This window comes from Chiloscyllium plagiosum, chromosome 33 (genome assembly GCF_004010195.1).
Source record: "Chiloscyllium plagiosum isolate BGI_BamShark_2017 chromosome 33, ASM401019v2, whole genome shotgun sequence".
NCBI classification, from domain to species: domain Eukaryota; kingdom Metazoa; phylum Chordata; class Chondrichthyes; order Orectolobiformes; family Hemiscylliidae; genus Chiloscyllium; species Chiloscyllium plagiosum.
This window is the reverse complement of record NC_057742.1, coordinates 15,656,436-15,673,732: the sequence shown is the minus strand read 5'-3', so window position 1 is coordinate 15,673,732 and position 17,297 is coordinate 15,656,436. Positions and strand designations below refer to the sequence as shown.

The following is a 17,297-nucleotide window of genomic DNA, read 5'->3' as shown; positions in this document are numbered from 1 at the left end:
CTTTAGTCAAAGAAATGCTTAAATTATGTACAGTTTGCACAATGGATTAATATATACTGGTGGTGAAAACAAACTTAAATGTGTGTCATTGATTTTGCAACAGGACTGAGAAAATCGAGAAATATGATTTGAGGTGTATGAATCTGATTGCAAATCTGTGGAAATAAGAGCAAAACACAAATATTGTGGATGTTGGAAATCTGAGATTAACAAGCCTAAACAGTGTTTCAAAAAGGAGAAACCATTAAAATTTCAAGTCAGTGAACTTTTTGTTCAAATCACAAGCTGCAATAATGTAACAAACTTTTAAATAAACTCAAACTCAAGTAATAATAATCATTCAGATTTCATTCCCATTCAGACTGAAATAGATCCATCTTCTTGCCTTACCCTAGCGAATGGGCATCAATGGCAAGATGTCACAGGCAAAACAAAGATGCTCAGGATGACTGTTCAGCTGGGAGGGAGGAAAAAAAAGCACCCACAGTTCTATCAGGAAGGGAGTTCTAGGATTTTCACAGTAACGGTGAAGGAATCTCAAGTCAGGATGGTGTGTGATGGGCACTTGCAGGTAGTGGCATTTCATAATGTGCTTCTTCCAATGAGCATAACTGTGTTCTTAGCTTCAGTGTAAGTGCTTGGGTCATAAGTGATCGTGGCTGTGGTAAATAATTCATGCATGTCATAGTTTCCAGCAAGTTACTGGATTTCCTGCATCAAAAAATCATGAAGGACATGGATAGAGTGAATAGTCAAAGACTTTTCCCCAGGGTAGGGGAGTCAAAAATGCGGAGGCATAGGTTTAAGGTGAGAGGGAAAGATTTAAAGGAGAACTATGGGGCAGATGTATCTCACTGCATGATGCTGGTCTGGAATGAACTGCTGGGAGAGGTGGTGGAGGCTGATACAATTATTTACTTTTAAATGCATCTGAATGGATATAGGAATAGGAAGGATTTAGAGGGGCATGGGCCAAATGCTGTTAAAAGCGACAAGATTAATTTAGGATATCTGGTTAGCAGAGGTAAGTTGGACTGAAGGGTCTGTTTCCATGCTGTACGTCTCCACAACTCTATTTGCACCTCCCTACTTTCTTTCCTTCAGGCTTTTGGAGATGCTTCCAGTTCAAGAACGCCTCCCTGGATTTGACTTTCTCATCAAACTGGTTTTGATATATTGTGGTAGAGAAAACTAGAGGCTCTTCACGAGCTGTTTAAAATGGATTTAAGGGCAGACCAAGAACTATGGGCATTTTGTGGTTGTTCCTGTTCATTGCGTGTCATCAGGTTAGCTATGAGGTACTAACTAAATTTCCTGCAGCAACAATTATTTTTGGGTGAGGCAGAAGGCAATACCAAACTGTATTAGCAAATGATCGGTCCAGTAGTCGCAGAACCTGGCATGCCATGGATGACGTGTACCTCTTGAGATCCATCATGAGAACAATGGCATGTGCTCAACTTTGTGTCTAAAACAAGGATGCTGCCATGAGGTCTCAATTTGTCTTTTTGACAAAAAAAATTCTCATTATAACCAGGTTGTGCTCTGGGCAATTTCCCCAGGAGGACAATTCCATTGATGATTGCCTTCCTTACCAATCACTATCTGTTGAGGTTTGTGTATGGTAATGTTACCTGTGTAATTTCTTTATTTCAGTATCTTTTATGTCAGTTTGAATTTAAACCAATGGCACAAGGAGTTTTGATCTCTGAAGAAGTTTAGTGATGAATTTTAAGGTGTTTCTTTAGCTATGAGAGAGTTCTTGTGGTTTGATAGGAGTTTATCACTGACAGGTTTGTTGCTAATGAGCAAAATAAACAGTCTTGTGTATTAAGCATTTAGTTTAGAATGTCGGTGTTTGTTTGGTTTTTCTCTTTTTGTTTGATTGGGGAAATATCAGATTTAGCCTTCGGGAAGATGCATTTCTCCACCTTGTCTTTATTTAAACTGATCACCTCCTGCCAACAAATGTCATAGCACCAGAGCTTCTGGGCGATGACAACGATGTGACATTTATGTCTGTTACTACTGGCCATGATGGATTGTTCTGATGTTCTAGGCCCCAGAACTCCATTTTGATGAATGGAAGATGTTTGAATTCTCTTAACGTGGGGTGGCTGTTGCACACTGACCATGTGACCTGATGAAAAATTTGGCTGGGATGCCAGACCTGATTGAAGATGAGTCTCTGCTGCATGCAGTGACTCATGTGTGTGCACACAAAGCAAGTCACAGTTTAGAATCAGGGTCTGCATCAATCATCCCTATAAGATCAGCAAGGGCTCATAGGTAGCACAAAAGCAAGTTGCATACTTCACAAACAACCAGTGAAATCCTCTTCTGAAACGGCCTCCACTTTTAATTCTGTGTCGTCCCATCCATCCATGCCCACCCCGCCTCAGTCGAAGCAAAGCGCTCAGTGACAGTGTAGTTTTACCTCATCCATCTTTTTGCCAGGCCCTGGAGGGAGAGAGAACTATCGCCCATGTGCTCAGGGACATGAGTTCACGGTCTTCTCTGGAATAGCATTCTCTAGTCATTTTACAGGGAGGAGCATCCAGATAAGGCAACATACATATTGATTGGGTAACCATTCCAATCGGCAAGTGTCAATAATAAAGATTAAGCCATCTGCTGTTACACAATGAATAACTGGTTTCACGTAATGAATACGTTTCATCTTGTTAAACTGACCTTGCATACTGAATTTTGGGAACTGACATAACCACAGGAAATGACATCACCAACCCAAAGAAATCCAAATATATAAATAGAAAGCAGGAATTTTCAGCATTGCTTCGCATGAGGCCCACTGAAGATATTACCTAGTAGGGGAACAAAATGTCTGGAAATGAACTTTCCAGCTCAGCGAGCAAACCTACATCTAAAACCTTAACCTGAGCTACAAATCTTCACAAAACTTGCTTACATACTGAATGCTTCCAATATTTTTAAATAGCACTACGTGAATGCATTTCCACCCTGTTAACCCATTACCTTTACCTCCAACACCCCATTGTTAACTGCAAGTTTTTTTCTGAGTCATTTTCAGCTGAACCTATTGTTTCACAAAACTCAGAATTTAACTCTTTCCCTAGCTGCTTATACCCATACACGTCTCATTATCATCTCATGATAACCAATGGTATTACCAGCTTTCATAAACTCTGACAGCCAGCATCCAAGCAAGTCATTGACACACACAGCATACAATGATTATAACAACAAAAATTACTAGTCTGTTACAGTCATTAGAATTTGTAGAATCCTTCCATGTGGGGAAAAAATTCACCAGTGAAGTTGCTAAATTCACAGTCCTTAGTGACCACTCCATCCCCTCCAAGTCGAGTGGAAACAAGCCAGTTCTCCAAAATCTCCTTCAGTAAAGTCCAACCTGCAAACAAAATTCAGTCTGTCCTTGCACAGCACTCCACGGAGAAATCTGATTCCTTGGATAGGGGCAGTTAAATACTTAACAAAGCTAACGTGACCTCCATCCTTCGGGAGGTCCTTCAGATAGAGGATACCAGCACACCTGAGCGTACTGCAGCTGCAGGCTAGGTGAATACAGCATTGTTTGCTGCTGCTGCTCCTGCTCTGCTGTTAAATGTAACAAAGCCAACTGGCTGTTGTGATGTTAGCTTGATCAGTGAACATTCATATCCCTCCCCTTTACTGTTGTTAGCTTCTTCACTTTTCATGCTTATGACTGGGGAGCTGATTGAATCCATTAGATCAGGTTTGTGGAGGGGTGGGCAGTGGTCCAAAGGTATGCTTTACCTGTGAATGGAGAAACTCTAGAGACAATGTTCGCTGCTGAAAGCATCTTTGCATTTCCTATCTCATTTCTTCCTTTCCAAGGTGGTTATCAGTATGAAGACAGTCACACGTTTAACTGCGTTATATCGTCTGCCTATTTCAACTTTCTCAGTCGTCTTGAAGTCTGTTACTCTGTTCAATCTTTATGACATTATTAAGTTTGATACAATCTATAAACTTCTAAATTGTACTGCCTAAATAATTCAGTCAGTTATAAACAACAATCAGTGGTCCTAAAATCAAACCCTCAGGTACCTCATTCAGGTTATTCAAAATTTTATTTTCCTTTAACAAATTGAGACTTGGCTAATGTAAAAGCTGTCAGGAAAAATATTTCAAAAATCTGGAACAGCAAGACAACAACAATGTTTCCTGTGCTTTAGCAATTGAATAGGCCGTTTCAGTTCAGATTTAAACTCAGATATTCATGGGGAAACAAATGCAGAATATAGTTTAATATGTTCTCCAAATGAAACTTCCCAAATAAAAGTCAGAATTACAGTGGCAACTTTGGTAGAGACCAACTTTGTTTGAATTTGCAATATGAAGGGGGCCAAGGAAACTGTCTCTCGACTGAACTAATTGGCGTTCATGGAATCCGTAGAATACAGCATGATTGAACTAAGGAACCATTTCGGGGACGCAGGAATATTGATGGGGACCAAGCTTTAAAATCTTAGCTTGTGGGCCCATCTGCCTCAAGACACTGATGTACCAGGTGCCTGCTGACACCGATCGTTTGGATTCTGCTGACTGCACCAATGTTTAGGTTCCCCATCCACCCCCCCACCTTAGTCAAAGCAAAACGCTCAGAGACAGTGTAGTTTTACCTCCTCATCTTTATTCTGGGTCCTGGAGGGGGAGAGAATGAACATCCATGTGCACAGGGATATGAGTTCACTGTCTTCTCTGGAATAGCAGTTTCTTAATTAATTATCCAGTCATCAGGGAGGAGCATCCAGATAAAGCAACATACATATTGATTGGGTGATCGTTACAATCGGTAAGTGTCAATAGTAAAGATTAAGCCATCTGCTGTTGCACAATGAATAACTGGCTTCAAATAATGAATACTTCTCACCTTGTTAAACTGACCTGAATACTGAAGGCTTCCAATATTAAATGGCTCTACATAATGAATGCTTTTCCACCTTGTTAACCTCATTACCCTTGCCTCCAGCACCCCATTGTTAACTGCAAGTTCTTATCTGATCTCAGTCATGCTCAGCTGAACCTCTTGTTTCACAAAACCTGTATGTAATTCTTTCCCTACCTGCTTATGCCCATACATGTTCTCATCTTGATGTCTCATTTCAAGCCCTCTGTTTGATAATCTTGCTGTACTTTCAAGCTTCCACCTACATGTCATTTCCCACTTCACCCATCTGCTTCTAAACTCTCCACCGGTGCTTTTGCTGATTCCATGGTCACCTATTCTGGTATTCTTCTGACCACACCTATCTTCCAGCCAGTTTAACTAATGTAAAACTTTGTAATGCACATCCAGCATGTGCCATCTGATAGTTCACAAGATAATAGTGGCTCTCCATCTCAATGTCAAAACTTCAAAGGCTCGTTCCTCTCAACCCAAGCCAACCTGAAAACTCAAATCTGTTTCTCCAGCACTGCCATGTTATCCTTCTCCCACCCACCTGACTTTCAACCTCAGTTTCAGCACTTTGATTAAAAAATTCTGGAATTGTCTGTCTTAACCTTGGTATGCACATCTCTGGATATTGAGACAAACAATAAGAGCCAGACAAACGTGAAAAACTGGGGTACAGTGAGAGACAGAAATCTGATGTGAAAGTCTGTCATCAATGTAAAGGCTGTAGGATTTCTAAGACAAGCATATTTGAGGTAGAAAGATAAGATATAAATATCAGATGAACAAGGCTTTGTGTGATCTAGTTAGATCATTTATTTGCTCAATGCTGTGTTGATTTGGAAGACTGCAGCTTATTGCAGTGGAATTTTCTGTGTCTTTGTGCCAGCAATATACATGCAGATAAAGAAAATAAATTGTGTTTAAAAGATGGAAGAAATTCTGCCACACAGGTGCTATGCAACTTAATCCCACACACTTTTTGTTATGGAATCGACATGGAGATAGAAACAGCATTATCTCTCTGGAATTTTTTTATTCATTCACAGGATGAGGGTGTTGCTAGGTACGCCAGCATTTATTGCCCATTCCTAATTGCCTGAGCATTAAGAGTCAGCCATATTGCTGTGGGTTTGGAATCACATGTAGGCCAGACCAGGTAAGGATGACTGTTTCCCTTACTGAAGAACATTAGTGAACTAGAATTTTTTTTTAAGCAATACACACTTAATTCCAGATTTTTTTAAAAACTAAAAATTCACCATCTGCTGTGGCAGGAGTGGAACCTGGGTCTCTGGATTAACAGTCCATAATACCATTAGACTGTTATCTCTAGAATGGGAATGGGTGAAAGGGAAATTATGATGGTCAACTGGATGTTAGGGAGGGTGTGAGACCAGTGCATTTGGCTGTATGATAACAATTTAAGTTGCCACACATCTGTAGTTATGCTGTCATTAGTATGTTTTATTAGATAAAAGTTACCTTGAAACTTTGACTTTTGTCATTGAAAATAATATGGTCAGTTTGCTTTCCTTTGATCTGGTTGTTTACATTGTTAGGATTTCACAGGGGAAGCTATAACCCAAAAATTCACACTTCCTCCAAATGAAGAAATTATTAACAGAACACATTTGAACCTTTTTTATTAAATGGAATTTGATTCAATCTGTGCAAGTACAAGTTACACCAGTTAACTTGATCATTTTCACTGAGTATTAGATGTAAGAAAAATACCCTCTTATGTAACTTTAAGCATTCCTTGCATAAAAGTGGTAGTGGAAAATGGACAGTTCTACAATCTGCTGGGTTTGTTTTTGTTCACGTAGTGTAGATTTTAAAACAAAGAACAAAAGAAAATTTACAGCCCGGAACAGGCCTTTCGGCCCTCCCAGCCTGAGCCGGTCCAAATCCACTGTTTAAACCTGTCGCCCAATTCCTAAGCTTCTGTATCCCTCTGCTCCCCACCTACTCATGACTCTGTCCAGACGCATCTTAAATGAATCCACCGTGCCTGCTTCTACCACCCCTGCTGGCAATGAGTTCCAGGCACCTACTACCCTGTGTGTAAAGTACTTGCCGCATGTATCTCCGTTAAACTCTTCACCTCTCACCTTGAAAGCATGACTTCTCATTTTTTACTTCACCCTGGGAAAAGCTTATCTCTATCTACCCTGACTATACCCTTCATGATTTTATAGACCTCAATCAGGTCTCCCCGTCAATCTCCTTTTTTCTAATGAAAACAATCCTAACCTACTCAACCTCTCTTCATCTTCTCTGCACCCTCTCCCAAGCGTCCACATCCTTTTGGTAATGTGGTGATCAGAACTGTACACCATATTCTAAATGCGCAATCCTAACCTACTCCACCTCTCTTCATCGCTGGCACCGTTCACACAAGGCAACATCCTCGTAAATCTTCTCTGCACCCTCTCCCAAGCGTCCACATCCTTTTGGTAATGTGGTGATCAGAACTGTACACCATATTCTAAATGCGGCCAAACCAATGTCTTGTACAATTTTAACATGACCTGCCAGCTCTTATACTCAACACCCCATCTGATGAAGGCAAGCATACTATATGCCTTCTTGACCACTCTATCCACCTGTGCAGCAACCTTCAGGGTACAATGGACCTGAACTTCCAGATCTCTCTGCTCATCAACTTTTCTGTTTACTGTATAATTTGTTCTAGAATTAGACTTTCCAAAATGCATCACTTCACATTTGCCTGGATTGAACTCCATCTGTCACTTCTCTGCCCAACTCTCCACTCTATCTATATTCTCCTGTATTCTTTGACAGTCCCCTATGCTTTCTGCTACTCCTCCAACCCTCGTGTCGTCTGCAAACTTGCTGATCATACCAACAGTGCCCTCTTCCAGATCATTTATCGATTATCGCAAACAACAGCGGCCCCAGCACTGATCTCTGTGGAACACCATTGGTCACCTTTCTCCATTTCGACAAACTCCCTTCAACTACTGCTCTCTGTCTCCTATTGCTCAACCAGTTCATTATCCACCTAGCTAGAACACCCTGCACACCATGTGACTTCACTTTCTCCATTGGTAACTAAGGGGACCTTACAAAACGCCTTACAAAAGATCATGTATATGACATCTACAGCCCTTCCTTCATCTTTCAACTTGGTCACCATTTTATCTGACCAAACAGTTTGCATCGTCAAGTCCATAGATACGATTATCATCTGCAAGGCATTTCCACAAAGCTTCTCTCCCATTTGTCATGGTAATCCAGATGGTGTTTCTTTCCAGAGCCTGCCTTCTGGACGGCTCGATTTTTGTTACTAGATTATTGTAGCTGGCAATGGCAGTTTTTGTCCTCTATTTTGAATGCACTGAATTATTCAACTTGAATTTTAAATACCTCATTGAAATGCATGTAAATAAAACTAATCTTGAGCCATTCCAGTATCCCTTTCAGAACAAATCCTGAATGAAACTAAAAGCCATGTCCTCCCCTCCTTAACATACACAAAGTAGCTCACATCCTGACAACTCAAAGCTTGTGCACTGTCTGCAAGATACATGTCAGAAGCGTAATGAAATGCTTCCCACTTGCCTTGAAGAGTGCAGCTCCAGCAACACTTGAAGCTTGACACCATCCAGGTCAAAGCATCCCCCTTGATTGGCATCACATCCATAAATGTTCGCTCTCTGTCTGATGCTTAGTAGTAGTAGTGTACAGCATCCATGAGATGCACTGCAGAAATTCACCAAAGCTCGTCAGACAGCATCTTCCAAATTACTGGCAATGACCATCTGGAAGAAGAGCAACAGTTACTTGGAAAAACCACCAGTTTCAACATTTCCTCTGAGTCACTTACCATCCTGACTTTGAAATGTATGACAGTTCCTGAAGTGGACTGCAACTATTTGAGAAAGCAGCTCACTGCCACTAATGGCAATTAGGAATGGATAATAAATACTGACGTAGCCAGCAATACCCATTTCCCATACGTAATTTTTTATATAACTTAAAATGATACATCGTTCCTTTGCTTCAGAATTCAAGCTCTGAAACAGAACTAATTATATTGTGAACCTCTATCAGCATTCTTCCATGGAATGGGAGCATTACTGACAAATTGTCCCTCTAAGTTTTGCGAGTGTGTAGCTGCTGGCTAACTATGTGAATGTCAATCTGAGTGTTGGTGTGTGTCTGCTTCCAGAAGCTGCTGCCAAACACAGACCTCAGAGTAAAAAAATCGTTTCAGGGAATATTGCTGTCAAGACCAGCACATGTTGCCCATCCCTAATTGCTCTTGAACCGAATGGTTTACTTGACCATTTCAATCACACCTGCAGTTCTGGAGTCAAATTAGGAACCAATCCTAATTGTGATAGCCAGTTTTCTTCCCTACAAAGGGCATTTGTGAATCAGGTGGGTTTTTTAAAAAAAAAAAAAATTGGTATTGGTTCTTGGTCACTATTGGTGAGAAGTTTTGAATTCCAGATTGATTTTCTTTGATAATTTAATTCAAATTACACCTGATGTCACAATGTCTGCAGAGCTTTGTCCTGGGTCTTTAGATTACTTGTGCAGTGACATCAGCACTATGCCACTGCATCAGATTGAACTGGAGAGTAAGATAAAAATCAAATGATTTTCTAACAAACTGCAAATTTATTTGCAGAGGCCATCCAACCAAAGTTATACAGAAATGTCTTTGTGTAAGTCAGAGATTGAGCACGTGCACAAGGTTCTCTCGTTAATGCTGAAGAATTTGGAGTGTCCAATATGGTGAGTTACACTTTGTATCTGTTTCTGATGTACCAGAATGCATGAATTGAGATGCAGTTTTTAGTTGTCTGCTTTGAACATTTCGTATAGTATTACTCTGTGACAATACTGTTTTTTCTTTCTTGTAATCTGATTTAAGAAAGACATCATTTTATAGGCTGGTACAATAGTAATGTCCCTAGCTCTGAGCCAGGAGACATAGGTTCACGTCCCACCTGCTCCAGAGGTGTGTAAGACAACTCTGAATAAGTTGAGTTGCAAGTATGTGAAAGGCTTGGATTCAGAGTTGTGGTGGCACAGTGGTAAGATCCGTTCCGCTGAGTTAGGGGTCCCGGGTTCAATTTCCACCTGCTCCACAGGTGCAAAAATATTTAAAAATGCAAGTTGGTGGGCAGTTAGCTCAGATAGTTAGAGCAAGGGTCCAATAACACCAAGGTCTTTGGTTCAATCCACCATCCCAGCCAATGCTATTGTTTTGCAATCAAAGCTTTAATTCTTGGTGTTTTCATTGGAACTATGTGTTTATGGCAATATGTTTTAGGCCATTGTAGCACAGTGATAGTGTACCTACCTCTGAAACAAGCAACTTGGGTTCAAGTCCAATCACATCTCTCTGGAAAGAGAGAAATTAGGAAAATATTGATTTATAATTGCAATGCTTACAGTTTGGATCGGGAAGCTTTGCATGGAATGAGAGATCATATACAGCGATGCAGCCTGAGTGAGTGTATAGTTCAGGGAATTTGGAGGTACTGTGGGAATAGAACTGGTAAATCTTTCTTTAGTTTAACTCCTGTGGGTCATCTTAACTCTATTTCAAAGAGGGCCTGTTGAAAGTGCATGGTCAGGATGAAGAGATCATATCCAGTGTGATATGCAGCCTGAGTGAGTGTTTGGTTAAGGGAATTTAGAGGCAGCATGGGAACTCTGTGCATAGGACTGCTTCGCTTGTTTTGTGGCTCATAGTTGTAAGGCCTTTTTAAACAGATAAATTTGAAGCCCAGAATTAGGGCCCAACACAAAAGTGAGATATCAAAGGTCATAGCTACTGATTTGACTATCTTTTACGGGTTACTTTCCTATTGAAGGTAAATAGGGAAAATATTTACAAGTTACAAACTTAAAGGCCTGTGGGACATTTTTCAAAAATCAAATTCAGAACAAAGCCAGGCAATGTATTGTACGTAAATGATGTGGGAGCTGGTAGACCTCCCTTGTGGTTCATGGTGACCACATCTGTAGCAACTGTTAGTTGCTTGAGGAACTCTGCCTCAGCGTTGATGAGTCTAAGCTTCAAACATTGCAATACATTAGGTAGGGAGAGATTTACATGGACGCTGTGTTTCAGGAGGCAGGCACCCCACTTAGATTAACTAACTTGAATTCGCTCAAATGGTCAGCGATTGAAGAGTGTGACCATGAGCATGGAAGGTAGTGGGTTCCAAGAGGTAGTGCTGAAAGAGCCCTAGCTCTTGAGTTTGTCTAACAGGTTTGAGATTCTTGCTCTGTGTGTGGATAAAGGCCTGTTGGGAGGACCAGCAAACAGACTGTGGAACTGTTAGAGGGAGCCATTCAAACATGCGGAGAAAAGAAAAATATATTTGTAATTGGGATGGTTTAGTCAGGGGAAACTACACTGTGACCAGGATCAAGAGTCCTGTAGGATAGGGAGGAGAAAGATCCAGTTGTCATGGCCCTCATAGGTACCAACAATATAGATGGAAGAGGTTCGGCTGAGAGAGTATGAGCACATAGGGGCTAAATTTGAAAGCATAGCCAAAAAGCTAATAGCCACCTGACTTCTGCTTGAATCACAGACAAATTGGCACAGGGTGAACAAGATTGAAGAAGTACATGCATGGCCCAGAGATTGGTATGGGAAAAATGGGTTCAAATTCATGGGACATTGACACGAGTACTGGGGAAGGAAGCATCTGTTCCAATGGGATGGGCTGCACCTGAATCATACTGGGACCAGAGTCCTGGTATATTACGATAAAAGTTTAAAGGAGTGGAGGGCTCAGCAGAGATGATTAAAGTTTTCCATAATAAGTAATAGCATACGGTATGTAAAGGGTAAGGGATCTAACTTCAGGCACAACAGATAAGGGGACAACCATGAGAAGAGGGGGTAGTCAACAACGGACCAAGGGTGTTGTACTTAAATGTACACATTCTATGAACAAAGTAAATGAGCTGGTAGCGCAGATTGAAATTGGAAAATATGATGATGTGGGTATCACAGAGGCAGCTGCAAGGGGATAAGAACTGGGAACTAAATATCCAAGGATATGCAACCTATTGAAAGGCCCAGCAGATGGGCAGAGGAGGCCCGGTTGCCACCCTAGTAAGAAACTAAATTATAATTTGTGGGCGGCACGGTGGCACAGTGGTTAGCACTGCTGTCTCACAGCGCCAGAGACCCGGGTTCAATTCCCGCCTCAGGTTGAAAGGCCCAGCAGATGGGCAGAGGAGGCCCGGTTGCCACCCTAGAAAGAAACTAAATTATAATTTGTGGGCGGCACGGTGGCACAGTGGTTAGCACTGCTGCCTCACAGCGCCAGAGACCCGGGTTCAATTCCCGCCTCAGGCGACTGACTGTGTGGAGTTTGCACGTTCTCCCCGTGTCTGCGTGGGTTTCCTCCGGGTGCTCCGGTTTCCTCCCACAGTCCAAAGATGTGCAGGTCAGGTGAATTGGCCATGCTAAATTGCCCGTAGTGTTAGGTAAAGGGGTAAATGTAGGGGTATGGGTGGGTTGCGGGTCGGTGTGGACTTGTTGGGCCGAAGGGCCTGTTTCCACACTAATGTAATCTAATCTAAATCGATAGGAACAAGTAACATGGAATCGGAAGGGATGGAGTCTGTGTGGGGTAGTGTTGACAAGCTATAAAAGATAAAAGACTGCTTTAGAATTGTGTACAGGCCTCCTAGCAGTAGTCAGGATTTGGGGAAGAAAATAAATAGAGCTAGAAAAGGCATGAAAGAAGACACTAGTAAAATAATCATGGAGCTTTCAATGTGCAGGTGGACTTGGAAAATCAGGTTGGTAAGGGGTCTTGACAAGGGATTTGTGAATATCTATGAATTGGTTTCTTGGAGCAGCTTGTGGTAGAGCCCACAAGGCAACAGGCATTTCTGGATTAGATTTGTAATGAGGCAGAAGTGATCAGGAAGTTGAAGATGATGGAACCCCTATGGGGCAATGACCATAATATGATAGAATCTGCCCTGTAGTTTAAGAGAGGGAAGCTGGAATCAGATTTAATATAATTGAGTAAAGGTAACTACAAAGATCCAAAGGACGAACTAGCCATAGTTGATTAGAAGGGGAACTTAGCTGGGAAGATGGAGGAGCAGCAATGGCAGTAGTTTGAGGGTAATTCGGGAGCCATAGTAGAAATTCATCCTAAGGAAGAAGAAACATACTAAGCAGATGACAAGGCAGCCATGGCTGACAAGGAAAACCAGGGACAGCACAAAAGCAGACAATACGGCGAAAATTGTTGGGAAGCCTTTTTAAAAAAAACAGCACAGGATAATGAAAAAGGCAGTAAGGGAGGAGAAAATGAAATGAGGGTAACATGGCTAGTAATACGGTATTTTAGATATCTAAAGAGGTAAGAGAAAGGCAAGTGTGGACTGCTGGAAAATGAGGGTGAAGGAGTGGTCATGAGAAACGAAGAAATGGTGGAGGAACTGAATAGGTCCATTACATCAGTTTTCACAGTGGAAGACAGCCGCAGCACACCAGAACTTTAGGAGAATCAGGGCAGAAGTGAATGTAGTAGCCATCACTTAGGACAAGGTGCTGGCATTCTGAAAATGGTTAACTGCAACCCAGAGTTCTGAAGAAGATAGGTGAGATTGTAGAGGCATTGGTGATGATCTTCCAGAAATCACTGGAGTCAGGGAGGGTCCCAGATGACTGTAACATGACTCATGTAACACTCCTATTTAAGAAGGGAAGGGGTAGAAGACAGGAAACTATTGGCCAGTTAGCCTTATCTCAGTCGTTAGTAAGATTTGAGAGTTCAGCATTAAGAATGAGATTGCAGAGTACTTGAAAGTGCATTGGCAAATAGATTGGAATCAATGCAGTTTTGTCAAGGGGAAGTCATGCCTGACCAATCAGTTAGAATTCTTTGAGGACGTAATGAGCAAGTTAGACAAAGAAGTGCCAATAGGCATGATCTATTTGGATTTCCAGAAAGCCTTTGACATGGTGCCACACAGGAGGCTATGAAATAGGATAAGAGCCCATGGTCTCAGGAGCAAGGTACTGGCATGATTCGAGAATTGGCTGACAGGCAGAAGGCAGAGAGTAGGGATCCTTTTTCAGAATGGCAGTCGGTGATTAGTGGAATTCGGCCGTGTCAGTGTTGGGACCACAACTAATCACGTTCTATGTTAATGATCTGGACGAAGAAGCTGAGGACATTTTGCTAAGTTTGCAAATGGCACAAGGATAGGTGGAGGGACAAGTAGGGTTCAGCAAGTTGGAAAGCTGTGGAAAGACTTGGATAGGCCAGAGAATGGGCAAAGAAGTGGCAGGTCGAATACAATGTATGGAAGTGTGAGGTTACTTTGGTTTGGATGAATAGAAGCATAAATTACTTTAAAGGTGGAAATCTGAAACACAAAGGACCTTGAGAATCCTGACATGGGATTCCTTTTTAGTTAGGTTCAATTGGCAGTTAGAATGGCAAATACCACATTCACATTCATTTCAAGAGGACTAGAATATAAGAATAGGGATGTGCTGCTGAGGCTGTATAAGGCTATGGTCAGACATGTTTCAAACTATATGAGCAGTCTTTGGCTCTGTGTCTAAGGAAGGATGTGCTGGCTTTGGAGGGTGTCCAAAGGAGGTTTGTCAGAATGATCCTGGAGATGAAGGGCCTGTCCTATGAGGATCGCATAACAATTGTTTGTGTGTACTCAGTGTTTAGAGAGCTGAGGTATGGGGGTCTCAATGAAATCTACAGAATCTGGATGTAGGTTTGCTTGCTGAGCTGGAAGGTTCATTTCCAGATGTTTCGTCACCCTGCTAGGTAACATCTTCAGTGGGCCTCTGGGCAAAGCACTGCTGATGATTTCTGCCTTCTATTTATATGTTTGGGTTTTTTGGGTTGGTGTGGCATTTCCTGTGGTGATGTCATTTCCTGTTCTTTTTCTCAGGGGTGGTAGATGGGGTCCAACTCGATGTGTTTGTTGATGGAGTTCTAGTTGGAATGCCATGCTTCCAGGAATACTCACGTGTGACTCTGGCTTGTCCTAGGATGGATGCGTTGTCCCAGTCGAAGTGGTATCCTTCCTTATCTGTATGTAAGGATACTAATGAGAGAATGTTGTGTCGTTTTGTGGCTAGTTGATGTTCATGTATCCTGGTGGCCAGTTTTCTGCCTGTTTGTCCAATGTAGTGTTTGTTACAGTCTTTGCACGGTATTTTGTAAATGACATTAGTTTTGCTTGTTGTCTGTATTGGGTCTTTCAAGTTCATTAGCTACTGTTTTAGTGTGTTGGTGGATTTGTGGGCTACCATGATGTCAAGGATTCTTAGTCGTCTGGCAGCCATTTCTGAGATGTCTTTGATGTAGGGGAGAGTGGCTAGGGTTTCTGGCATGCTAATGGACTTGAAAGACCCTATACAGACAACAAGCAAAATTAATGTCATTTACAAAATACCTTGCAAGAATTGTAACAAACACTACATTAGACAAACAGGCAGAAAACTAGCCACCAGGACACATGAACATCAGCGAGCCACAAAACGACATGACACACTCTCACTAATATCCTTACATACCAGATAAGGAAGGGCACCACTTTGACTGGGACAACACATCCATCTGAGGACAAGCCAAACAGAGAGACACGTGAGAATTCCTAGAAGCATGGCATTTCCAACCAGAACTCTATCAATAAACACATCGAGTTAGACCTCCATTTCCCACTCCCTGAGAAAAAGAACAGGAAATGACATCACCAGCCCAAAGAAACCCAAACATAAATAAAAAGCAGGAATCATCAGTAGTGCTTCGTCCAGAGGCCCACTGAAGATGTTACCGAGTAGCATGATGAAATGTCTGAAAACGAACCTTCCAGCTCAACGAGTAAACGTACATCCAGAACCTCAACCTGAGCTACAAATCTTCTCAAACCTCACCAAACCTACAGAATACTGAGGCCTGAGAAAATATTTCCAGTAGTAGAAAGATGAGGACTAGAGAGCACAGCCTCAGATTTAAAGACTCTTTAGGACTGAGATAAGGAGGAATTTCCTCAGACAAAGGCTGGTTAATCTATGGAACTCACGACTGCGGAAGGCTGTGGACTCCAAGTCATTAAGTATATTCAACTCAGAAATGAGTGCCTGATTAGTAAGGGGATCCAGGGTTATGGGGAGAAGGCAAGAAAATGGGTTAAGAAACATATTAGTCATGATCAAATGGTGGAACAAACCTGATGGGCTGAATGGCCTAATTCTGCTCCTTTATCTATGCTCAGGAGGTGCCATCAGGAGGCTGTGTCAGTTAAAGCACATGCCATGTATACAGGTAATTCTGCATTCCAATGGCACCTTTCCATCCAAAGGGCCTTTGAATTAACCTTAAGTGAACGCGATCGAATATTTTGGGCTCTAGTAGTGCAAATTTCAAGTCCCTACCTCTAAGCCAGGACACCCGGATTCACATCCCCAACCAGCTCTAAAGCGGTAGATTAACAACCTGAACAGGTTTATTAGAAAATATATAAAAGGCATGTACAGTGTGATAAGCTGAGTTGCAGACACTCAGCAGAGACACAATGGATCAAATGGCCTCCTTCTGTGATGTAACTGTTCTTTAATACAGTGTTTGGCCTTTGCTGTATTATGTATACCACTCATGAATTTGCTCTTTTTAATTTATATTTTAGCTTGGAATTGATGAAAGAACCAGTTTCAACAAAATGTGATCATCAATTCTGTCGGTATGTAACCTAACAATTTTTAAAAATTATTTCGAAAGATTCATTCCTGAGCGTTACTGCCTGTAATTTTCTAAAATGGTTGACAGCCCTTACTGGTTGTCTGGCATTACTGCTTGGTAAGTTCTGCTTCTACAGATGTCTGGATGATGTCGATACTTTGTTTCAAACTGCCAATGAGCCACCTGTAGTTCTTAGCAGTCTACCTTAGACCCATTCCAGTTCTTTAGCTTAAAAATAAAGGTTGCTGCTCTGCTGCAGCACTGAGATAATGGAGTCCCCATATTTTGTATGAGACATTGCACTAAGACCTTGTCTGTCTCAGTTGCACAAAAGATTCCGTGGCTCTACTTTGAAGAAGGGCAGATGGTGTTATGCCTGGCATTCTAAAGTTGCCACAGTCCCAGAGGACCATAAGGCTGCTTTCTCATTAGAGAGGGAGGACTGGTGGTGAGTTTAACCTGAGGGTCATTTATGAAGGGAGAGTTAATAACGAGAGTCCGTCATGGTCACCTCAGCCAGTGCAGTGATTGAACCCACATCTGTTGGTGTCAGTATACATCGCAAACCAGCCATCCGAACAATAATTATCACTTAATCAACAACACAAAAAAAAATCTGATTAATTGCATTG

At 41.7% G+C, this 17,297-nt stretch overlaps 1 protein-coding gene across 3 annotated transcripts in view; it reads left to right on the top strand.

The window, feature by feature from the left end:
- Nucleotides 1-17,297, top strand: part of LOC122539881 (breast cancer type 1 susceptibility protein homolog) — an 86,012-nt gene that overhangs the window by 778 nt on the left and 67,937 nt on the right. For 2 of the 3 annotated variants that reach the window (XM_043675021.1, XM_043675019.1), the window contains exons 2-4: nucleotides 104-256; nucleotides 9,588-9,694; nucleotides 16,613-16,666. In XM_043675021.1, coding sequence (XP_043530956.1) covers nucleotides 9,615-9,694; nucleotides 16,613-16,666 — 134 coding nt within the window. In that variant the 5' untranslated portion in view covers nucleotides 104-256; nucleotides 9,588-9,614. The remainder of the gene's footprint in view (nucleotides 1-103; nucleotides 257-9,587; nucleotides 9,695-16,612; nucleotides 16,667-17,297) is intronic. The other variant, XM_043675020.1, reaches the window with a different exon arrangement.